The sequence below is a fragment of the Styela clava genome, chromosome 13 (genome assembly GCF_964204865.1).
Source record: "Styela clava chromosome 13, kaStyClav1.hap1.2, whole genome shotgun sequence".
NCBI classification, from domain to species: domain Eukaryota; kingdom Metazoa; phylum Chordata; class Ascidiacea; order Stolidobranchia; family Styelidae; genus Styela; species Styela clava.
Genome location: NC_135262.1, coordinates 20,146,380 through 20,171,675, shown reverse-complemented (window position 1 = coordinate 20,171,675; position 25,296 = coordinate 20,146,380). Strand labels below are relative to the sequence as shown.

The window sequence follows — 25,296 nt, the reverse complement described above, 5'->3', positions numbered from 1 at the left end:
GTTCAAAGATTGAGCCTATAGGCCTACTATATATATTATATATATGTAAACATAGACACTTTCACCACGTGCTTTCTCCAAAAATATCTGATAAACTGATATGCATGCTGGGTCACGTTTGTCGTTCTCGGGGAAGAATTTTGCTTTGTATTTACTGTTGTATTACTGATTTTCTTGCGTTCTATATTATTACTAAAATAGATATGCCCACACTAGAAAATACTTGAACTGTACAATAACGGTTTTGCAACTTGCGCATAACACTAGGTAAGGATCTAAAGTTTTAATAAATGAAAGTAGTTTTATGTATAGTGAAGCATAAATCGAAAGTTCCAAAGTTTAAGAAGGGAGAAATTGAACGAGGGGGTTTAACGAAAGGAAGTTTAACGAACCACAGCATTAGGGATTTTGTCCACCTAGATCCCATTCTTCATGTGAGTCTTGTACATCTACATCTCATTTATTAGATGTTTTGTTCACATTAATCCCATATATCATAGGCCTACAGCTAATTCAACAGATGCTTTGTCTACATACATACATGTAACCATATGTTTTGCACACCTACAGCTCATTCGCCATTTGTTTTCTCTTCATGCATCTCGTTCATCAGATGTTTCGTCAACATACATTACATATCACCGAATGTTTTTTCCACATATAGCTTTTGTTTTTCAGCCATTTGTTTTGGCAATAGGACTCCTGTTGTGTAGGGGAAAGTGGGGCACGTTGGGACATGGGGCACAGTGGAAAATCAGCTCTCACACTGATACTATATCCGCAATCCTGTCCGCGGTTCGATGTTTCAATCCGCCCTTTGGTGAGTTACAACGTCCCCGCGAACGGACAACGGAAGGGTAGTGCGGCGCAAGCTATGAAGTGAAATTGGTTTTGGAAGGTTGAAACTAAAATTTCACCGTTCCAGTTTTTTCTTTTTTCTACATTGGACTTTCCAACATGACAAACCACCGTCTGATATTATTCAGCTTTAGTCCACTGTAGAATATTCATAACGTTGGCGAGTGGATGTGCCTTCCAGATTTCGCTGTGGGATAGTCTGAAAATATTTGTTGCCTATGAGGAACAATGGACCGGGGCACAGTGGGACTTGCCCTACAGTGCACAATTCGACATTGTTTGATACAATAAGTGCTTAGAGACCTAGATATGCGGTATATTAAGTGTAATATTATGGTTTCTTTTGACCCATGGCCCAATGTGGAATATATTCGAGAATCAATAATATTTCCAGATTTAGATTCGAGGGAAGAAATAATCAAATTTGTTTGCGAAACTTTTTGTCTGATATCTGAACTATTTCAGTTGAACATTGATTTTAAAAATATTAAAGCTTCAAATTTGAAGTCTCCCTGTTCTTTAGACGATTATGCTGATTAATTGCTTATTTTTAAGGGCATACTTCGTTGAATTTTGACGGACTAACCCATGGGGCCCCAGGGTCTGTCCGAATGTGCCCCACAAGTGGGGTACAGTGGGACACTTGACAGACGTTTTTCAAAGCATTTTAGTAGTAAGATGTGTGTCGCAAGAAAATTTCCTATTCGCTGAATGTAAACTACATTTACCCCTCTATGCATTAGTCCCGCCAACTTAAGGGAATATGCAGAATTAAAGGCTCAAAATATGCAAAAGAAAAAAAGTGTCCCAACCTTCCCCACTTTCCCCTAAATGTATTTGAATTTAAATTCATTGGATAGAGTCCACGTTAGGTATTACCTTCTCCTATATAATATATACGAGTTCCGGTTTAACGTCCAAAATAGTTTTGAAGATATCATCATCGTTATTCTCTGCGCCCGTTTTCTATTCTTCATTTTGCCTTATATATTATTTCTTCATTGGAATCACATGGTGTTTCCCATAAGATTCATTTTCCTTTTGAAACAAACCTTTTTGAAACACGAACACAGGCGATGGTGCGCTAGTTCCAAATTCTCGTACGAAACGTACGAAATTGAAGCGGACGTCACACGAGTAGGGATGGCGGAATAGAGTCCGGATTCGATTACAGAATCGATTCTTCTCGAAATCGATACCGATACATTGGAATCGATTCTCGAGGTTAAAACTTGGACTGCAAACAATGTGTAACGTTTTGTGGCAATTTCTTCACATATATATATATATATATGTACAAACTGCTTTACTGCTATTGAGTTGCTACGATGCCGCAAACTTAATTAACTATATAAATATTCGCTAGAAGGCTTTTACGTTTACTTATTTGCAAAATTTCTGTGGGTTATGAAGGATTCGTTTTTTCCTGTGACAGATTGGATACCCATACTACTTTGTTTCGGCCGTCTTGTCCGTCCATATATTTGAACATCGTTCTCTTGTTTGATTCCAAATGGTATTGCCTAGATGGGTATGTTTTCTCGGTAAGATATGTCGAGGAATCGAGAATTTAGGAATAGAATAAGAATCGAATACTTGTAAGTAGTCATTGTTGGCATCTTTACACACGAGTCGACAAAGTAACTTGTTACGAAATAATTCGAGGGCGAACAAGCAAATCCGACATAACCTCGGAACCAAGCGATCGCTTTACTGAACAAGGAAATGATTTCCATCCACACTTTCCGAACTACACAAACCTAGCTCACAATATACGAAGACAAAGACCACAAAAGCATACAGAAATCAAATCACGAAATTTGTTGATTGATTAACTAAGTTGTTACTTTTTTGCTTACTGATATTTTTTTGATTGGCTTATGACTGGGACATGACATTTTGTACCCGCCCAAGAAACATATGCATACTTTTGTGAAAATTATTTAACAAATGCGGTTCATTGGGAAATATATAAATTATAAATAGGGTGATCATACGTCCTCCCTTTCGTAGAAAATTTTGTTGTCTCCTAAAAAGTCAAAATATCCTCCTTATTCATTTATATAAATATTTAAAATTAATTCTATTATGATATTATAATCAACAGTTTTTGATGTGTGAAAAAAGAAAGTAGAAACATGTAATTATCATTACACATATGACACAATTCATCATGTTAAGACATGAGATACCTTTAGGCCAGGTGTTTTTAACCTTGGTTCGATCGAAGCCGGGTGTAAATTCGCGCAGATTCATTTTTACTGGACATGTCAATGACCGTTAAGGTATATCTTGAATTCAGTACACTTCATTAAAACTCAAATTAAAATGGCGCTGGTTCGTAACGTAGGCTATGTCATTTCAGCAAGAATCCGTGAAAAAAAACGCTTTTATCCGCATTCGGATGCAGTATGACTATCACACAGAGTAATCTATCCAAGACCACCTCGTCTACTGTCAATGACCGTTAAGGTACATCTTGAATTCAGTACACTTCATTAAAACTCAAATCAAAATGGCGCTGGTTCGTAATGTAGGCTAGGTCATTTCAGCAAAAATCCGTGAAAAAAAACGCTTTTATCCGCATTCGGATGCAGTATGACTATCACACAAAGTAATCTATCCAAGACCACCTCGTCTACTGTCACGTCTATATTTGGGCCTAGAGATTTAGTAGATATATAATGTATAACAGGCACGGGTAAATATGGTTCTACCCAATGATGTGTCCATTTAGGGTTTGCAAATATGGTCACCCCAATATGAAACATTCTGCACTAACGAGTAACGGTAGTCTCCAGAAATTTGTTTCTAGCGACTTTTCCCTCTACAGATAAACGTTGACAAAGAGAATAAATTCAATAGGAAAAATATTATAACTTTTTTATAAGAACGAAAGCAGCACAAATGTCAAAGCTCAAGGAACTTAAAATGGGCAAAGGAACTGGGACACACGCATAAATTAGGGGGGAAAATGCATGGTATATATATATATATATACACTAGCACTACTACCGCACATATCATAAAACATCATCACAACAAAAACTGGACTATTTCTATCATTTCACCAAGGCCAATTCTTTATTAGTATAATAGTATTCCCCCGAAAACATTTTTAATGATACTTTGTGAGATACATTATGACAGCCACCTTTTCGGCCATACCAGATATAAAAACTATCTGGTTGTCCAACTACATTACGAGCAACGTTCATTCGAGAAACATAAATCAGCATGTTGTGGATTACATGATAAACTAACAAATTATTCCAGTGCTCCAAGGACATTGGATGTCCTGACCAAAAGCACCAAGCAAGTGCCGATTAAAAAAAAATAACATATTATTCTGTCACATACGGTCCAAAATGCACATGATATACAAACAAAAACGAGTATTTCATATATCAAACTGAAATAAGCCATAATATATTATTTCTCGTATCCTTCAGAAATTTCTTGTATATTTCAGAATAGTAATAGGCGACAGAAGCCATTGAAAAATCGAAAACACCTCCACAAGGAAACAGTGACCTCAATCATTTCTTCCGGGCTTATTATACTTTTCCCACATGATGGCAACTAATGCTAGACAGTAATAAACTGCTTTCAAGGTAGATTTTTGTCTTAGCCACAGTTCGTTTATCGTTTAGCAAAATTGTAATGACTATAAATTCAGGGCTCACCATTATATTATACCCCTTAGCGCATGTAGTATATCAGGGGTGGCCGATCCACCGCCATGTCTTTAGTAGTCGATCACCACGTCTCGAGTTAGTCAATTGTGTCTGATGTTGAGCGAATTATAATACCCTAAAAAAAATTGTCTTCAACCAGTTCCCCACAGCGCATGATGTGTGTTTTAAAACAATAATAATACAGTACTGTGCATGCGCAAAATATGATATAAACATATAGTATTCAATCTGGGCAAGACCGATAAAGCATATTATTGTGAAATAAATGCAAGTTTCGCCGCTGCCAAGGTTTGAAAATGAACTTGCCGAATATCTGCAGTATATGAAAGTTATTGTCTCGCTCCAAGAATGGTGCAATGAATTTTATTCGTAACGATAGCAGTGGAATCAGAATTCCCAATTTTTTCTAAATCCTTTCAAATGAAGAATCGGACTCGAAGAAAACTGTAAATTAGATACTGAAGTCCGAGCACTCATGTAACATTTATGGTTTGGGAATATTTATTTTCGCTGTTTAGATAACACATGGATACCTGGTAATGTTATTTGAAGAATTTTCAACACTTACGAATGATTTGAATAAATCTTAAATAAATGATGAAACATTTACTCCGGGTACAATTACATCATCAAATTAAATCGAGCATAAAAAATACAAATTTATGTAACGATTTCATTAAGAATGCGCCCAAAGAACCGATCTTATTGGCAGCGGCGGAATTTTTCGTACGTTTGTGTGCAGATATCTGCATATTCAGTACTCATTCGTTTTTGTGTATGACCTCATTACCGATCAGTCGGTGGCGGGCCTATTTGATGATTTTAGCCGATCACGGTCGAAAGCAGGTTAGCCCCCCTAGTAGCATATCATTCCGTATTGCACAAAAGTATTTAACAGAAGCTACATTCATTAAAGAAAAATTGCTCAATTTTGTGGTTGACAAAATCAATGTCACATTAAAATATTAAGAAAATCAAAATAAATAGGTTGTAATTACAATGAAACATAATTAAATACAAAAAAAAAAAAACGATGTAATGTGATATCTATGTTCAGCGAAAATACTTATCTCCCCCACTCTGACCAAAATCTGATGAAGACTCTTAAGTCAGGATTCTCATTATTCCTTTATTTATTTATAGAACATAAGATCCGTGCTTTGATACATACACATGTATGCGTCACAGAGCAAGCGTCGTTTAAGCTCAGGCATAAGTTTCTCATCTTCGCTTTGAATACTCCTTTCATCCTGACTAAGCCAAGCTACAAAATCAGGGCAGTGTGTAATTTCTGGAATATTATACCCGCTTTGTTCCCCTACTCGATCGGCCATACTGTCAAAGAAAACCCATTCAGCATTCTTTCCACTTCCACATCTGTAAAATTTAAAATTATAAGTTTTGGATGGTTATAAGTATGTGTGCTACCTTCGAAAATAAATTTCAAAGCAAAAAAATAAAACAATTCAGTTACATAAATCGAATTCCAAATAAAAAAAGGGAAGTATACACAAATATTTTAATTTTAATTTAACATTTATTTATAAACAAACAGTATACAAGAAATTTTTGAGAAAATTGGTTTTTGAAAAACATCAGTTTATTAATCAAATTTATATTTAGTACAGTTAATAAATTATGTTAAATGTATAATTACGATTGCCCATTCACAATGCTACTAACTTGGCAAATGAAACATAATGACTGGTAGCAATGCAAACAACAGCAAACAATTCTAAAGTTTGTCGATCAACTCTTGGTTCTTCATTATTTCTAATAGCTTCTGTTGCATATTCTCTAAAAATAATATAAAAAAAAATGATTTCAAGGGAAGATAAAGTCCTTATTGAGCAGACAAATATCAAACTGATGCAACTCAAATTATCCTTCGAAACAAATGAAAAATTACCTAAATCGATCCGGTACTTTGATTGCCCTGAAGCAATGGTTTTTACGTTTTCTATGTGAATGCAGTCTGTCAGCACATAACTTACAATATGAAAAAACAGGATCCTGGATATATAAACAAATAATCATTATGCGGCTGAAATTTTAGGAAATGGTTAAATTACTTAGATTGGAACAGATACATGCTTTGTGAAAAAACTTGTAGTTTATTTGGCTTTTTACGGTTGCTTAACTTCCCATCGATCAACAACTTTTTTTTTCATTCTTGGTATAATTATTTGTTAGAATAGGATAGGATTCACATATTTATCCCAGGGAGAGGAAAGGCGATAAAAAAGCTTAACCATAAGGCGAACCACGGCCTCTCGTCCAGTTAACATTTCATGTCAGGTATGAGATTAGTTAGTTATTTGTTTTTGAAGCATGGACTTGATGGTGGAGGAAGCCGTAACCGACCTGCGTATTCCTAACACTTAGCATGATGAGCCACACTGCCGCGCTGTGTTCAAAATGATTGCTGTTCGATATTTTTATTCATTTTTTGCTGGAAATTATTAATACTCTCTAATACAGATCAGAAGAACATGATCTTGAACAACACTTTGATTTTACATCATGTTGCCTGTGATTTTATGATCAGATTGTTTTGAACTAAAAAAAGTATTATTGCATGCATTCTTCACAAATAAATTTCAATTTATGAACTCACTTCTAAACTTCCACTTAAGAAACAATCCCGGCATTCGTATTCGGCATATTCTTCACAAACATCACAACTTCTGGGAATATCTTCCACAAGATTTGTTATGTCAAGTTGCAAACTTGGTCGCAATTTTTTGAACATTTTGTATTCTTTACCAAATCTATCATAAAAATAAATAAAAAAGTTGTTTATTCAGTTTTTTTTTTAAATTGCTTGACATAAATAAGGCTCAAAACAATCATATAGCTTGAGATAATTATGGCCCAAAACAATTGGTTACTAGGTTCAGATAAGTCTTTCAATTTATGACACCTGGGACTAGACAGCAGTAGTGAACAGATAATCAAGTAAAAGCCATAATCGATTAATAAGTATGAGTATCGTAGTACATGGTGAATTTTTAAGATACCTTTAAAAACTTCCGATCCATGATACTAACCTTGGCATTTGTATAATCAAACAAACGGGTACATTTCGAAATTTCAGATCTGCACTTATTAATGATTTTTCAAGTAATTGCTGCGTGCTTGGGATTCCCATTTTTTCATCTCTATCCATGAATATTTGATAAAAATAACCTTCATGAGCTGCATTTGAATCGCCCTGTCGTAACTCGTGCAAAGGTTCAGCTTTGAAAACCTGGAATAGTCGAAAGCATGCTTTCCAGTCAAAAAACACATGAATCAATATGCTTTAGGGACATTACTGCTAGTCATGAAAGCTGATCATTAAAATTTCAATAATGTTAAATGAAGTAGACGTGACAGCAAAAGTTGAAGGATTAAAATCTACCTGAAGCAATAGAGTATTGAGAAACTCTTCTGGATCTTTTTCTTCATTAACAAGCCCAGAAACAGATCCTAATTTATCTAAAAGTTCACGCAACTGCATTATTCTGTCAGCTCGAACAAAATGGTGTATGCGTAGTGGATTGATAATTAATTCTTTCAAAACCTGAAATTAAAATATAAAACTAACAAGTTATATTGATCGAGAGTCTGCAAAACCACCAACTACATATCCTTTTGCAATGCTTTTTAACAAATGGAATTGTACAGTGGTTTCCCCAAAATAAGGCATGATGTTATTTCAATTTTCTTTTGAAAAATACCACTAAGGCTTATTTTGGGGGATGCATTTTATTTTCATTCTCACTGCAACTACAAGGAAGCCTATGTTAAAGGTGCGACCCAGTTATTGGTATCTGGACCTCCTCTGAGACAAAATAGAATAGATATATCTTCATAAAGAGCTTTAACTTATAGCTTAAGGCAGAATGTCTTATTCAGCAATTGATGGGATGCGTCTGTTAAATTAATTCAACAGCAAAGCAGCAGATGCCCAGATATTAATTTTTCCATCATGAAATACAAAGAAAGATGGATTCTTTGTAAGTGGAGTACACTCATGTTAATAAAAAATAAAGATTATAAAAATTCATCTCACTTTTTGTGCTTCTTCATATTCTGGTAAGTCAGTCGGTCTTCGTCTTCGAAACAATATTGTGTCCAATACTTGTGAATATGCAAATAAACTAAAAAGAGTGCTGTCAAGATAACATGAATTATGATGACCCTGTATTCCACGTTTCTTGCCAATCATGTCACGATCGAGTTTTATTGGTGGTGAAACAGCTCCCGGTATTTGGGGTGAATCAAAATTTCCAAAATCTCTAGTAGCTGATGAAGGTAAAATAGCAGAGCTACCTGTAGCTCCAGCATCTAGACATGAAACATATTCGGCATTGTACAATTTTTCAGAAGAAAAAACATACTAGAAAAATTTCATGTCTAACAATTGTTTCCTTTTTGTGTTCATATTTGACCTTTTTTAAAACTGACTTTAACTTCTCAATTATAAATAACTACAAAAATCAATGAATCAAGAAAATTATGGTTCAAAACAAATTGTTGAATGTAAAAAAATTCATCACAATAAGTTAATAATCCATATGGTCAAATTAATCAACAACTTACCTGGTATGGAAAACCTTGAATCCTTTTTACAAAATTTTAAATATACGAAATGTCCTCGTCCATAGTCGCATGAAAAATATCGCACACCATTGAAAGTACCATCAGTGCCATTAGGTAGTGGTTGTTCCAACTCAACTCCAACAGCCAATTCTTTTTCATGCTTTAATATTTATGTGGAAAAAGAATAATTAGAAAATAATAATTTTTCATAATATACAACTTTAACGCAGTGAGAGATTTATATATAATGAATACAATTCAAAAGTGGTGATAGAAGTTAGAAATTTCATAGCAAAACGTACTAACACTTCAGTAAATGTTTCTCTATCCAACTAGGTTACTATTAGAAAAATTCCCTTCTTGCAGTAAAATATAATAACTTATTCTTGAATTTTATGTCAAGTGAACCTGGTTTGAAAGACTAATCTGTTTTATTGAATATTATAAACTTGATCTCACGTCTGGAAGTTCACCGATCCATTTTATAACACCATATGTTGGCCCAGGTTTAGGGTCAGATCCCAGCACTTCATTGGTAACTTCAACCATAGTACCAACTTCCATGCCTTGTTCAGCATTTTCGGTATTAAGATATTCTGCAAACAACATAATAAAGCTAAATCAAAATGATGAAGCAAACGTAGCAAAGAAAAGAAATTAATTTATAAGAGTAACTATTATTATGTCATAATGTAATTCTCAAGATTTGATCCATCTGAAAAGGATCCGAAAAAGATTACAATATTTCTCAATACGGAATAAACATGACGAGTAAGAATATAGGATGATACCTTGATTTATGGAGTTGTAATCTACCAACTCTGCCAATCCATTGGTTCTCATTGCACCTGGTGCAGTTTTAGTTGATCTAGGTTTCAAGCTGTTGGGCATGGGTGTTGGAGGAAATCCTAAAGTCAAGAAAATCAGTAAAAGAAATTATTAAAACAACTATAATATTTGAATAAATAACTATTAATAATCTAGAATCTAGATAGATTGTGTAATTATTGAACAACTTCAATATACTTTTTAATTTAATATTAATGATATGATAAAAATATACAAGCATAAATTACCAGGGAGTGAGTTGAGATCTCTTCCAGGTCGATATAAGTTTGTCATTGTAGGACTTGATGGGCGTAAGATACCATCCTGAAAGTGATAAAAAATAATTTTCACTAATAATTACATTTTTTGAACAACTAAATATTACCGACAGGGCCGCAGCCAGGATTTTTCCAACAGGGGGTTAGTTGAAATGAAAACAGTGCACCAAACGTGAAATTCACGACGACGTAAGGCGTGTAATAAACTAAAAAGAATGCGTCGTTCACAGAGAAATCCCACAGTTACCTGTAGCTCGCCTCTGTTTGCCTGACGGTGTTTGGTGAATATTTCACATGTCCTATTTCAAACATCGACCATTAATTAATCCGTAGTCAGCGGGTACCCGAATTGAGAAATAAAATAAAATCGCAAAAATTAATTCCAAAGAGAACTATTACTCGAAGATGTCAGTAGCGTCATAATCGTTTACAAAAACACACTCGCATGTAGCGTCGATCGAATGCATGAGAGTTGTAACTATTACTTGGAATTTAATTCTAATCAAGTTGGTTTTTTATTGCCATTCAATGATTATTTACATGCGTCGTGATTAGTGGTGGGCAAAATCGTATTTTTTTTCGGAATTAATTAGAATTAACAATGTGGCGTATTTTATTTTATAAATCTGTTATAATCGAAGCCCACAGTAATTTTTTTGTCATTGTGATCGTTTCGTCGGCAGACATCCCAATTAATGTTGGTAAATTACACTAAAGCACTTTTTTATTCATTAGTTAATATTAATAATTCTCCCGCACCGGCGGATATATAAATTGTTTTTTATTTTTCGGGCAGAATTGTGAGTTTACATCGCAAAGATGTTAAAGACAACTATTAAGGAGTGCATTCACCACAAAAATTAATTTTATTCAGACTTTTATCTTCTGTGTAGGATTTGTATCACAGTTTGTAAATAACAGTCCCAATTTTAAAGCAAACAATATTATCATTGCGAACCCCGGGATGCGATATTTGTGAAGCTGATAGTTCACATTTTTATGCTTTTAATTTTATATCGTGCCCGTACATTTGTATTCAACAATAATTAAAAACTCCGCAAATTGGTAATCTTTTGAATACTCAGTGCTGAGTATTCACGTAACTCAGCTTTGGTTTAAAACACAGATACTAAACATGTGAATAAATCAGCAATAATGACATTTCTACGTGGTCAAGATAATAATTCTCCCCAATATCTCGGGAAATTTCCATAGAATACATTATTCACATGCCTTGCTTATCTTGTTCAACATTTCTAAATTTACAAAAAAGGTGTTGACGCGATTTATGCAAAATTAGAAATTGAAAATATGATAGGCGCAAAAAGGAAACAAAAAACAAATTCTCACATTCATCGTTTCTGCCTGTTAGCGATAGCCGTAATTAAATTCTTCCACGTAACTCGTTGTAAATTTATGTTAATAAAAACTATTTTGCTTTTTAATGCGCCATTCTTTCTATTAAAATTAAAGGGAAGTGAAAGTCCTTAAATTAGCTTATAACCCTTCTCTCCCTTTGAGCGGCCATAACGACTGTTAGATTCGTTTCATTTCTGTTTCACGAAGAGAATGGAAAATTCGCCCTACCGTATTGCAATCAACAACTACCATTTTTTTATCATTATCAGAGCCAACAAAAAAATATAACATATTATCGCAAGGACAAAAAAAGTCTGGCGCCTGGCGGTGTTAATTGCGCTACGGTGATAATGCACAGAATAATATCGCTTTGACCACAAAACCATGACGTGCGACCGTAAAACGACGCTGTTGCCTATTCGTGGGAGATTTTTCGCATGAAAAATGTTTCTCAAATGGGGAGTGGCGCCCCATGTAAAACCCCCCAACGTTGATGCGCCCCTGATATCCGATAATAAAAATCTTTCAAAAAGACATCCAAAACTTCTTTTAGCAATTATTTGATATCTAGATCCTTTTTCTAAAATTATGCTATAAGATAGTATATTAGGTAGAATTATCAAATCAACAAAAAGGATTACGAGTAAAACAGTGAATGGTTCATTGAAATTATATTATAAGTTAATAACATACCTTTCTGTCTGAAAGACGAGTGACAGCAATAGAATTATCACTTCCATACAAATCCGGCATTTCTTCATCTGAATTATTATCTGAAAGTCCACGATGTAATGCAGGTCTTGGTGTTGCCACAACTCTCTGAACAGTAATAAAATTTTGAAACGCGGTGTCTTAGTTAATGATACAAAACAATGATATTGAAGGCATCCATCGAACCTGGTTTTTTACTTGTGTTCCAGCTTTTATTGAAGTTTGATAATTATGTCTATCAATAGATTCAGACTCGTACAAATCTTGATTTAATGGAGAGTCACGAGGACTATGTCTTGGACTTCGTCGAGAAGAATGAGGATAACTACTCCCAAATTCTGAGACAGCGATTGCTTCTAGTCTGCCATTCCCTCCAAGAACACTTGGACTAGAATGTGCAAATCGACTAGATTGGACAAATGTCTTTTGCATTTGTGGTGTAACATCATTTCGACTTCGATGATTACTAGAAGAATGCCTTGATGACCTTCTTCCTGTTTCTCTTGATAATGCATCTGTATCCTAAATTACAGAACAGCTTGGCATCTAGCTCTGGTCAACAATACTTTACTTAGAGCCTATATATTTAGCAAATAATAGTTATAAAATATTTTTCTATGGTACCAGTGACAGTGAGTCAAAATGTTACCTCTTGAAATTAAAACCATATAAAACAAATAAAGTTTTGTCTTCTATAATATGCAATTACCTATTCTCACCTTATGAGATATATCTCTAGATGGTGATGGTGCAGTATCAGCAACATAAGCAGGTAAAACACCACTCAAAGGCACGAGTGCTGCATGATTTTGTCTTGTGTAAAATAAGTGTTTTCCATTGTATAATCCTGTGCCATTTCCAACATCTCTGTCCAAATCTATTCCAACATAGATTCCTTGGCCACTGTTGCCTCCTGGTAGTCGGCCTGAGAAAAAAAAATTATGATACTTATTATGTATTATAATATTATTTAAGGAAACCTAACAAAGATTAGAACAAACACAATATAAAATATTACTGAATACTGACCAATAGGGATGCCACTTTTGGATTTACGAATCGGATCGATTCGAATCGCATCTTTTTCGGATCGATTCGAATCAGATTTACGCGATTCGGAAAAAGAGAGCGATTTAGCGAAAAAAAAAACATTGAACGTTTGTTAAATCGTCGTTTTCGGCGGCTTTAAATCTGCCAGAGTGTGTTTATGCGGCACTCCAAATAACGCCAAATTACGGGACCGAAAAAAAAACATTGAACGTGTGTTAATCGTTGTTTTCGGCGGTGTTAAAACTACCGAATGCGTTTATGCAGCACTCCAAATAACACCAAATTACGGGACCGAAAGAAAAACATTGAACATTTGTTAATCGTTGTTTTCGGTGGCGTTAAAACTGCCGAATGCGTTTATGCGGCACTCCAAATAGCAACAAATTACGGGACGTAAATAAATGAAAATGAATTTTTCGTGATTGACTTTTTTACTTGTCTGCCCTCATTTGTTTCAAGTTCGACACAACACACTCTTTTACGCATCACTCGAGATGATGTGTGGCGTAATTACCAGCAAACTGCGAGTTCAGTTTTCCACTAAATAGCCGAAGTTTCCATTACGCGCGAATTTAAATGGATCGTATACCTGAAAATTCGTGACAATTTTGATGAAAATTTTCAACAGCACACCTGCGCTGCGACTAAGTTATTGTACGCCCTGGCATGATTGGATAAAGAATCGGCCACCGACGTCTAGATAATGTTTAATTTTGATTGAAATTTAATTTAAACTTTGTTCTGAGAGCAATATTTTGCGTACATTTGAAGAGAACTATTACTGAATGAGTTCATCGGCCGGCAATGTTAATTGACAATCATGTTTCTCATCCTAAAATATATATTTATTTTGTTTGCGTTTGTCAGGCTTCCACTCGAGTGGCGGTAAACGAAATCAGGGGGACATAATGTAATAGTACATACACGTCTTTTTTCAGCTGTTACAAAAAAAAGTAGTATTTACTTTTAATTTTGTTAGCGCGATACAAGCGAATAAAACATTTCGGATTATTTCGAGCAAATGTCATAACGGACAGGTGGGAGTAAATAATACTTGAGGAATGGCAACTTGTGCACTGTTTTACATCAACACGTGGCAGATTTCATACCAGACCGAGCATACTGTGCGAATGTCGTCTTACTTTAGCCCCAGCGACCATGTCCGATCGAGATAAAGCGTCAACCAATTATCGCTCGTCAGCGCGGCGTCCATTATGCACATTTGGACTTTCTGAACTACGAAATTAAACGTAGTCCACATTAATAATGAAGCCCGAGTTAGCCAATAACGCTGTTAGCCACAAATAATACTTTCTCTAATATTTATGGAAATTTTTGTTCGCAATCGTAGTCGGATGAACGATTGTTTTTATCGAATTTAATTTAATCGTGGTTAATTTTATCGTCTTCAATCATATTCTTTCCCATTTATAGTAATTCAGATGCAATTAGAATGTTTTTGTCGTATTACTCTATGCTGCTAGCATAAATATAAAATATTGTACTAAGATTTTGAAGATAAAGAATCGGTAATAAGGCCGGCCTCAATTCAATATAACAAGAAGGGAAATACCACGGTCACATATACTGGTGTGGGACAAGGAAAAGCAGTGCTGTTACTGTGTTTACGACATAACAGTACAACTGTTCCCTGCTTATTTTCTCATATGAATTCCATCAAATTGCCTCAGCCCTGATACAAGTATAACACAATAACTCAGTATTGTAAGACTCACAGATGAGTTGCAACAGCAAGTTTTTCATCAATGCATTTATTAGTGATATCTATGACCTACATCTTTTTTATCATGATGAAAATAAGTGTGGCTTATTCACTGAAAAACCCTTATCATCCTTGCTATATAGCCTATTCCATTTTCAAATTTTTTTCTTCTAGATTTGAGCTTTTTTGTGACTTTGGGCAAACATACGCATGTAATAAAAAAAAAGCTTAATGGAATCAGATTCGGAAAGATTCGATTCGAAAAGTTTTGATTCGAGATTCGATTCGAAAAAAAATGTATCCAGAAGTGGCAACCCTACTGACCAATGTCAAATTTATTATGTTATATGATACTAATACTAATATTATTATAAAACTATATTGTTCAACAAACAAACAAAAAACAATATTACTTCAGCATAAATGTAAACCAACTAAAAACACTTTGAAGTTGGAATTTTTTTTATGAAATTCAATTAGATAGCTCGAATATATGGCTAGAGGTGTCAAACTCGCAGGCTTCAAGAAATACATTGTACGTTGGGAAATTGTTCCGACTTCCGAGGGTACCTATTTTCATAATTTATACTTCAAATTTAAGCATATTTTTGCATGCACCTTGCTTTTCCATTTTAGTCATTGGAGTGCATTGTCAAGATTTCCTTTATCTAGCTTAATAAGGTTTATTAATGACTAGGGTCAAAAGAAAAGCAGTAACAGTTTTTATTTCTTTTTTAAAGCTTGTTTTAGAAAAGTTTAACAAGACCTATAAACGAAAAATGCATTACTTTAAATACTTTACAAAATATGAGAATTATTGATAGATGATCGAGGGACGATTGGAAGGCTCAGAGAGCCACACAAGACCCGCTGGTTCGACAATCCCTGGGCTAACCATCTACCAGTCAAATTTCAATGGGACAAAATTTTATGTAGACGATACATACCAATAAACTTTACTTTTCCTTTTTCCTGACTTTCCTGTCCTCGGACTTCGGTAAAAATAAAAACCTCCATTCCATGGCGAATTCCCAGACTGTCGAGTTCTTCCTTCGTTACGCCTCGAACATAGGGTGCAGTTTCCGGAGCAGAATTTCGACTTTGACTGCTAGAAGCTTATTAATGAGAAAATAAAACAAATTAGCAGCGTGTAGGTGAATTTGTATATAGTTATTTATGAAATAGCAATATGCAAATTCATCTACAAAATTTCCAAAACTGAATTAAAACAAAATGCAATTCAAGTTTAGATTCAGCGAGAGTGTTGTCTCGAAGTCAAATGGCTCTTATTACATGTTAGGAGATATTCAAATAATTAAATGCCATTCTAATATTTCAAGAGTCGATTTTTTTTCAATATTATACCCAGTCACATCCAGAATAGAAACAATGAAAGTCCTACCAGGTGGTTTCCAAATAACAAAGCATCTTGAACTATTGTATGAATAGTTATTTACCTTAGTTGCAGGTTCCCCTTTTCATGCTGAGGAAATTGTAAAAGAAATTCTATTATCATTCAACTCACAATGTGGGTGGTTTAATACACCTTGTTGTGAAAGAAGATCAGAACTATGACTTTGATCATGTTTTACCACTAAAATTACAATCATCTTACCAGTACCAGATAATCTACTTTGTTTATTTCTTCTTGTTGAAATAGGTGAATAGGAATGAGAATGATTCCTGGCAGATTCTATTTGATGTGGTCGAACTCGATTTAATGGCAGAAAGATTCCAGCATCACTATCACAATGGAAGTATCTAGATAAAACAATAATTATTTAAATCCTACCCGCACATCCTATTAATAGAAATGAATTTCTGTAATTTTTCTAACCTATTCCCTAATAGTTCTTGGACTGCAGAAAATATATTCATGAAATTGTACTGAAATTCCTTTATGTATATGTTGAACATGAAATTTTAGTAAGAAAAACTGGTAGCCTATGAATTACATCAGTGGTTCACAACCACCAGTCCGCAGGCCGACAGTTTTGTACTGCATGCAAAGTACAGAAGTATCAAACAAATAAGATCATTAATTGTTTCAAAATTAATGCTACTATTGAATGAAGATTGAGTTTCATATTTGAATTTGAATCAAACACATATTGTAAAAATTTTAAACTTCAAATATCCTACTGAGTTTGCGAGTAAACTTGAAATTTCATTGAAATACGAACAAAGACTAATTTAATTCCAGCAGAGTCGCATGAGAATCCTCCTCATACCAAAGTAACTGAAACATTCTAAATAATTCTATATATAATGCTATATTGTACATTACTTTAATGAGAATGTCAAATTGCCGATAGCTTCGATAAAGGAATGGTCACACTCACATCCCATTCTTCGGTAAAGCGTAAAAAATTGGTAGGAGTGGAAGAATGCAAATTTTGAAATTATGTATTTGCGTTTCAATGTGTTTTACAAACTCGTTCCAAAATAGGTGATTTATTAGTGACAAAACTTGATAAAACCCTTGTAATTTTTCACAAATTCATGTTGAATTACTATCAGTAATGTTTTTATTTACACAGAACATGATTTGTCAAACATTTTCACCCGTATGCCGAAAACTGTATATAACAATTTGCTCTTTGACATATGGTCGCAGTCGAAGATTTCTTTACTGTAAAAATGACAGTAGAATATCAGAACCATATTCAAATATCATATCATATTCAGGTTTGCCTATATAGATAAATTTTCGATCATCATATCCAAGGGTGTAATAACGGTGGTCCAAGGTTACAAGGTTAAAGGGCCGCAGAAATTTTTTAGTAAGCCTTGCGGGCATCAGTCGGGAAAACCCCAAAGTGATCAAAATACTGCGTTATTAGTTTCCACTTTGAATATATTAAAGAATGAGAGTTTACCGTTTTAATCAGCCTATTGTTATGTTTCATGGATGGAGTTTTTTTATTTTAAGAAAAATATCAGCACAAACAAAATAAAACAATTTATTGTTTTTTGCTTTTGGTTGCTGATTCAGATCTGCGTTCCGCCACTGCTGTCACATGACCCAAATTTAGGTGTGTTTTTATTAAAATAAAAGAACAAAACGTCTCTCCAGATAAAGAGTTGCTTAACGCGAGTTTATGGTGCAAAATCGAATAGATAGGCGTTATCCACATATCGGCACTGCCTTGACAGTTATAGATACAACCTTTAAAATTATGTGATTTAAAAAAAAACATTCTCGGCATAGGTATTAGGAAAACCCAACGAGAACAAATATCTGTCTGCTAAATTTGTTCTGTGGGCCACACGGAATGTGTCCAGGATTTGGACCACCTCGATCTATGTGGTGTTAACATCATTACCCCAATCAAACCTCTGTACCAAAGTGTTGCGACATGAGAACATAAATGTGGACAACATGAAATCTTTTTCAACATTTGCTTTATTCTAACAATTTTTTACACTCTGGATAATGAGTTAAGATTAGATTGCAGTTGCTTACTAGAGATGCCAATTCATCAAATCTACTAACCAAAATCGAAGTTTTATTAATACTACCTTCAAATATCAACACCATGAAAATTAATAAATAATAAGAGATTATCTCCTATTTGCATTTCCATACTAATACGGTTGGTAATTCGTACTTCAAATACCATGAATAGCAACATACAGGTGGAGTAGCATAAAATCAATAATCTGAAAATCCAGATAATTACAAAGGTAACAAAATGGGACAGATGTGGTATTTCAATGACATGAAGTATGGCACACTTCATATACCACAAGGAGGTGGATTACAAGCTTTAAGCTTGTCTTTTGTAATGTCAAAACCACAATATAAAACTAACCTCACTCATATTTAATTCTTATTTATTGTGAGCTGAAAACAATTATTATAAAGTCATGAGATAGTCTTACCTTTGTTTCCCATATGTCCCATTAGTATTCCCTCTTCCTTCTGCATTGTAAAGTTCAATTCCAAAATGAATTCCCTCTTTGTCATGAATCTCTCCTTTGTATCTTATGATACCTGAAAGAAGTCACACACAATATTTACATACAGGTATTTCCAAACACTGGATTAATATATAATCAATATATAATAGATTAATATAAAAATAAAAAGCACCATCGAGGCATATTTTATTTCTGGATTTTTCTTGTCAGAATTACAAAATATTCAAAAACCTGTGGTGATATATTCGAATACTCATTTATTTAAATATTTCAAATCAGATAAATAACACAAACCATGATATTCTCCTGTGTGATTTGGTAATTTTACAAACACTTGTGTGTCAACATCCATTTCCAAACCCTCTGCTTGCCTCAGTGCATTGTTGGCAATTTCAAGTCGGTCTCTGCAGTTTGGTATTGCGAGAAGTAGATCGTAGACACTCTTAATAAAACCACAAAAACTTCAAACTGTGTTAAACCCAGTCTTGCACCACCCAAATATCAATAAAACCAAAATATCAAACCAAAATAATTTGATTTTCTAAGTAACAAACAAGCCACTGAAACTAATGTTTATGTAATGCCACTAATGTTTATGTAAATTGAATGCAAGAAATAATACATTGTGAAAATCCCACTTGTTTAAGTCAGTATTTCGCTCATGATGTATTTTGCATTAGGTTTTCATACCTCCGAAATTTCTTTCACATCTTTTTTGCTACATTGGAAATAAACTTCAGATTCAGGATTTCTACAAAGTATTTTATTTTTTTCCAAAACATCTTTAGTTGTTTCAACCTCCCTTAATAAAGTTCCTGAGATAATAGAAAATTATTAAATATTCTTTAAAACAATGGGAAGAATGCTACAAACTAGGGACATAAATTCTATATCCATTACAAGACAGATAAAATGTGACACAACTAATTTATATTCAAACAAGGCTCTTGATAAGCGGTCAGTCATATATAGCTAGTATATAATATAGAGTCAGAGTCAAAATGACCGATAGTTTACCAGCATATAAACCAACGAAAGAGCTAAAACGCACAATCAAAATAGGCTAATCAAATTGGTTTTACCTTTAAAATATTGCACTGTATTTGTTTTTTTCAACCTTGTAGTAACTCTTGATTGGTCAGCGTGAGTGATGTACCTATCACTCAATAAAATAAGGGGTTTACCAGCATCACCAGTTCCTCTACTGGGAACGACATAATATCCAAGTTCTGCCATATTTATCTAAAAAATATACGACAAAAACATACAAAAATATTAGACTGAATACATCCAAAGATCAGAAAAACTGAGCTTGTGAACTTTTCCAACTGAGTATATAACATGATATATAATGAAATTCATTAGCCACTGTACAATATAGGACATTTAATATTGATCTAGCATTGTATTATAGAATGCTGTTTCAGCAAAGTAAGTGTTTGTTAGAACAGATAGATTCATTCAAAGATTAGAAACGATACTCCTTGTCCTGCTTCAATTCATTATTTTTTAAATTTATCTACCACTTATTGAAAACCTGCGAACACACCAAAAATTGCTAAAACTGTGTATTGCTATTGCTATGTACTGTAAAAGATTTATTTCACAAATATTCAAAAATCAAACGGGTTTAAACTAAACATCTACAGTTTACCAAATGAATTAATTTTAAGATACAAATTCAAATATTTTAAAATATTAGTCAGCCACATAGTATATTAAACCCGATTACACAGCCTACAGAACTAGCATTTAAATAAATAAATCTCAATTAATGCTATAAAATATATATGATCGATATTACATCATCTAATGTAACATACAATTCACCCTGTCAAGTGATTCACCATATTTTCATGAAGGCCACATCCTCAAGATATCATTATACTGACAGACATATACAAGTCTATAATTGGACCTCTATGTAAGCTCAACAACCTAGAAAAATCCCCATAACACTGGAAGGGAATTTTTCTTGGGCTTTATTATATGTCACGATTTGAGAGAGAAAAGGAGAGAGAAAAAAAAAGAAAAAAGGCCTAGATGAATAGGTCAATGCACGCCAATGGTATATTATATTCATGCCTGGGCCTTTACAAGAAAACTCTCAAGGGAGGAACAAACTTATCAAATATGTTTCAAACAATTTAATACTTCAAACTGACTACAGAAAACCCCAAATGTATACAAGAGGTAAAATATATCACTGGAAAAGTCCCTTTGAAAATCATTCAGAATATCAAATCAACTGCTTTCTCATTTAGGTAACCATAAGTAGATATTTAGAATAAGATTTGAAGAATTTCTGTAGAATGAGAAGTATGTTCATTGGCTTGTTGTGTCGATATATGGGTTCAACATCAAAAAAGGGATTCAGTGGGGTAAGCATCGCCAGACTCTTTTGGGTGCTGGGGTTGTTAACATGAACTCTGCCATATACAGCCACCTTAAGAATCTTATGGAATGTTGAGTAAAGCGGCTGTATGATTAATACAGAATTACCCCATATTCTAGAATCTGTATGCAAGCTTTGTTTGCCACATTACGTTAGGATTAAATGTATGGTCAAAAACTTATAATCCTGTGAAATGTCAATGATTTCACAATAATTTTATAAATTTTGTTGAATCACCACCCCATGATAATTAGGCTATATAATAATTATATAATATGGTGATGAACAACATCAACATCCATATACTTTTTGTTTTCAATAATTATACATAAAAATATTTTTCAAAGTGTGAACCACAGTAGTTGTCTAGTTCTTGTTCGAGTTATCAGGAACCAGACTTGGAAGACAGGAATTGAATATTTATCAAAGGTTATTTCGATTTTCAGAGCAAAAGCACAAGAAAAAATTAAAACAAATAAATTTATACCTGGACAAAATCAATAAAGGTGTGCAGAATATAACAAAATTTTATTTAAGTATAGATGAATTTATTACCAAAAAAATACCTATGCCTGAAAACCCAGTGGCGCAGCCAGAGGGGTTTTCGTGTTCGAAACCCCCTTTTTTGAAATTTTTGAAAGAAAATGTTGCTAATAACATGTGCAGTTGCATTTTGTTGATATCACAAATAGCGACATGCTATTTGGGCCTTGAACACCTTCATTTCTGTATATATTATTATTATACCTAAATCCCAATTTCCGTCAACCGATGGTGATTACTTTTCTATTCTCGAATGGAGAATTGTGAAATAATTGTGAAAAACGAATTATTGTATAATATTCATCAGTGACAGGATGCTTATTAAGATAATAAAGTAAATCCACAAACCAGATTTTTTTAGATTAAAAAGTGGCATTGTAAAATACTAAAGATAATAAAACGGAGGAAAATTTTTATTTAGGAGGCTCACAACAACTTAAAAAAAAACGCTTTTTAAACATTGTTAATCGAAAAATTTGTCTATTATCTAATTATCACATTAGGTCATGTTGACTTTGAGTATGTTATACCAGTCAGGCAGTCACTGAAATCGAAACACATTCAATCGCTCGAACCATGTACCTTCTCATTCATTCTAAAACTACAGACGGGGCCTCACACAACTTTTCCCCGATATGTGATGATATATTACGAATTTACGGTAGATAAGTATATCAATCAAATTTTACTGTACTAAAATAAATTTCACTCTGGGATATTGTCGCAGATATAGAGGTTTTCTGATGGTAATTTCTCAACAAAGAATACGAGAGGAGTCACTGCGATAGAGAGGAGATAGTATTTCAAGAACGGCTTTGATTTATCAAATCTGTTTTACCGTTGATAAGAATCCAAACAAAATATAATCAGACACACTGCCACACATTTTTATGACACGATAATTTGGACTAGAAATGCTTTATATTTTTAGTCAGGGAACAACCGGTTACATGGAACACAATTCAATTATTAAATCAATACATTTTCAATTTGCCTATGAATATTTTGCGCAATTGAGATTTGTACTCTTTGACATCTTAACGCAGACATTGGGATTTTTCTAATGATGATATGCTAAAAATAATCTCATTGAGTTCTAGTCAGTGCTGAAAGAATACCTTAATTAAAGTTAACAAATCCCAAGATCGTAAAAATCCGAATCCAATCTATCCAGTATTTTATATCTGCAGATTGCAGTAGTATTACAGAGTAGTAGTGCTCTTATTTCGGCGCAAATGCAAGTTATGATGAACACATTAAATTAATATAGCGAGACATTTTAAATGGTCGCATCAGTCATGGATTGAATATGTTAGCAGCAGAAAAATCACAACACGCTGGAAAATCAGTTATTTTAAAGAGTAGCGTAATCGCAGCACCATTTCATATTATCACCAAAGCAAATCTTAGAGACCCCCTTCCCAAACCCAAATGCTAACCAATGTCCTGTCACACAATTAAATCATAAATGTAATTACGTGAATATCGGTCGGAGACCGAACACTTATCGATCGAAACTGCGGTTTCGATTCATGACTCTATAGTGACACCGCGTGTCCCATCACTAATTAATTAATAACTCGCTAATTATACGACATATTTCATCCAAAATCAATAGGCTTCTGATCCCAGGGATCGGTAAGTAATTAGCAAGTGCCTGGAAAAAATTAATCCAAGTTGAATATCCTTTCAACTAGCAGTAACTAAAGTTTTTCTTGAAGAAAAAACTTTAGACTTACCCTGTATTGAACTTCTAGCAAATCTAGTAAGGAGGGCTGAGGCAGTTTGCCCTTCAATACATAAGTCAAAAATGTAAGGTTCAATTTCATCTCGAGTCCATTTTGGTCTTGTCTGAAACAAGATGTCAAATCGGGCAGCAGCATCTTGAGGCAAAGTTTCAACAGAAAAATATTGAATAGTTGTTGGATTTGCTGTATTGTCTATTATAGCAAGTCCTTGAAGATATTTCTCATCTGATTTTAATCCATATGGAAGACTCTGGTCCCAAACCTCCAAGAATTCAGTTAGGTTGAATTTTCCGACATCTCGTAAAAGCATTTCTGCAAAAAATCGACAAACTTTCTCTTCCTTTAATTTAAAATACTTTTCACTATTATCATGCATAAAAATCATTGTTCCGTAGAATGCCATTAAATGATGAACTATGTACCCCGGTACTAGTTCACCAGAGTCATTGATTTTTTCGCAAAGCTGTGAAAAAGGAACTTTGAAAATATCCCACGATTCTGAATCGATGACATTGCAAATTGCACCAAGACAGTCAACAATATATCCAAAATCCAATAACCTCCAATATCCATCAATACAAATACATCCCATATTGAACAAGGCACTTGTAAGCTCCCCTTCACTTGCTTGAACAATGTTCAGTAGATCAGTTAAAGTATACTTCATTTTATCAACATTCTCTTCTTCCTTTTCTGGACCTTGGAATAGAGTTTCACCCAGAAGTTGCTTGATCTTGAACAGCTGTGGATGAATGCGTTTCAGTTCTAAGTAATCATGTGACCAGCCTATTATATTTCGATAAAGTAGAAATGGCTTGTCATCAATATTCTCCTGTTCTTCTTCACTTGTACTGCTGTCAGAAGCAACAGATGATTTCTTTTTCGCGGATACAGTGCACTTAGATAATGTGAGCAAAGTATTCGAGGTTCTTGCCTTTTTTAAATCATAAGTACAATCACTAGTACACAATGTGGCAGAATCATCCTCACCTCCACGAATGACAAGTGTTTCACCCTTTGTAATATGTTCAAGAATATCCTTATTTAATTGTATCAAAGTAAATGATTGATCCGAAGAGTCATTTGCAAAATAAAGTGTTTGTGAAGGTCTTGCCAAATCACTCTGATTGAGCTTCGATAATTTTAATGTCTCTATGACGTCGTCTTCGCTTCTGCAACAAGTATCTTGCATATTTTCTATTAATATTTCATAGAATAGACAACTGAATAACCTTCTGTAATACATAAACATTGTTAATATCAGACTAGGGCTAATAGCCGCATCACCACCAACGAGTTATTTCTTAAAATATTTCGCTCATTCATTCATTTCATAATGATCATAATATGTACAATGTGTTACAGTGTTAAGTCAAACAAACTCTTTTTCCATATGAAATTGATAACCTCCTATTCATCCAACCTGACCCCCTATGTTTTTATTTAGTCTATTTTAGCCTACCGTACTATTTAGTCTATTTTTTCTACCACAATTTCATTAACTACAGAATTGGGTATTGATTTTAGTAGTTTTTCAACCGGTTGTAAATAATTCGATGACCTCCAGACCTCAAAGTCACATCATTACTAGGGA

The 25,296-nt window shown here is 33.9% G+C and overlaps 1 protein-coding gene across 2 annotated transcripts; it reads right to left on the bottom strand.

The window, feature by feature from the left end:
* Nucleotides 1-3,715: 3,715 nt before the first annotated feature.
* LOC120333480 (ubiquitin carboxyl-terminal hydrolase CYLD-like) lies at nt 3,716-23,972 on the bottom strand. 2 transcript variants are annotated; one of them, XR_005568240.2, is made up of 22 exons: nt 23,694-23,972; nt 20,099-20,258; nt 19,707-19,831; nt 19,311-19,458; nt 18,978-19,089; nt 16,708-16,853; nt 16,040-16,207; nt 13,039-13,244; nt 12,506-12,841; nt 12,302-12,427; nt 10,220-10,295; nt 9,935-10,051; nt 9,603-9,739; nt 9,144-9,303; nt 8,614-8,888; nt 7,960-8,121; nt 7,607-7,806; nt 7,174-7,327; nt 6,466-6,569; nt 6,240-6,353; nt 4,200-5,933; nt 3,716-4,136 (listed from the first exon to the last, which is right to left on the bottom strand). XR_005568240.2 is itself a non-coding variant. In XM_039400910.2 (21 exons), exons 1-21 carry the CDS (start codon nt 23,835-23,837, stop codon nt 5,690-5,692), a joined length of 3,414 nt encoding a protein of 1,137 aa, XP_039256844.2. In that variant the 5' UTR covers nt 23,838-23,972; the 3' UTR covers nt 3,716-5,689. The 2 variants fall into 2 exon arrangements, 1 of the variants encoding a protein (XP_039256844.2); XM_039400910.2 differs by having other exon boundaries at nt 3,716-5,933.
* Between the last annotated feature and the right edge of the window lie 1,324 nt (nt 23,973-25,296).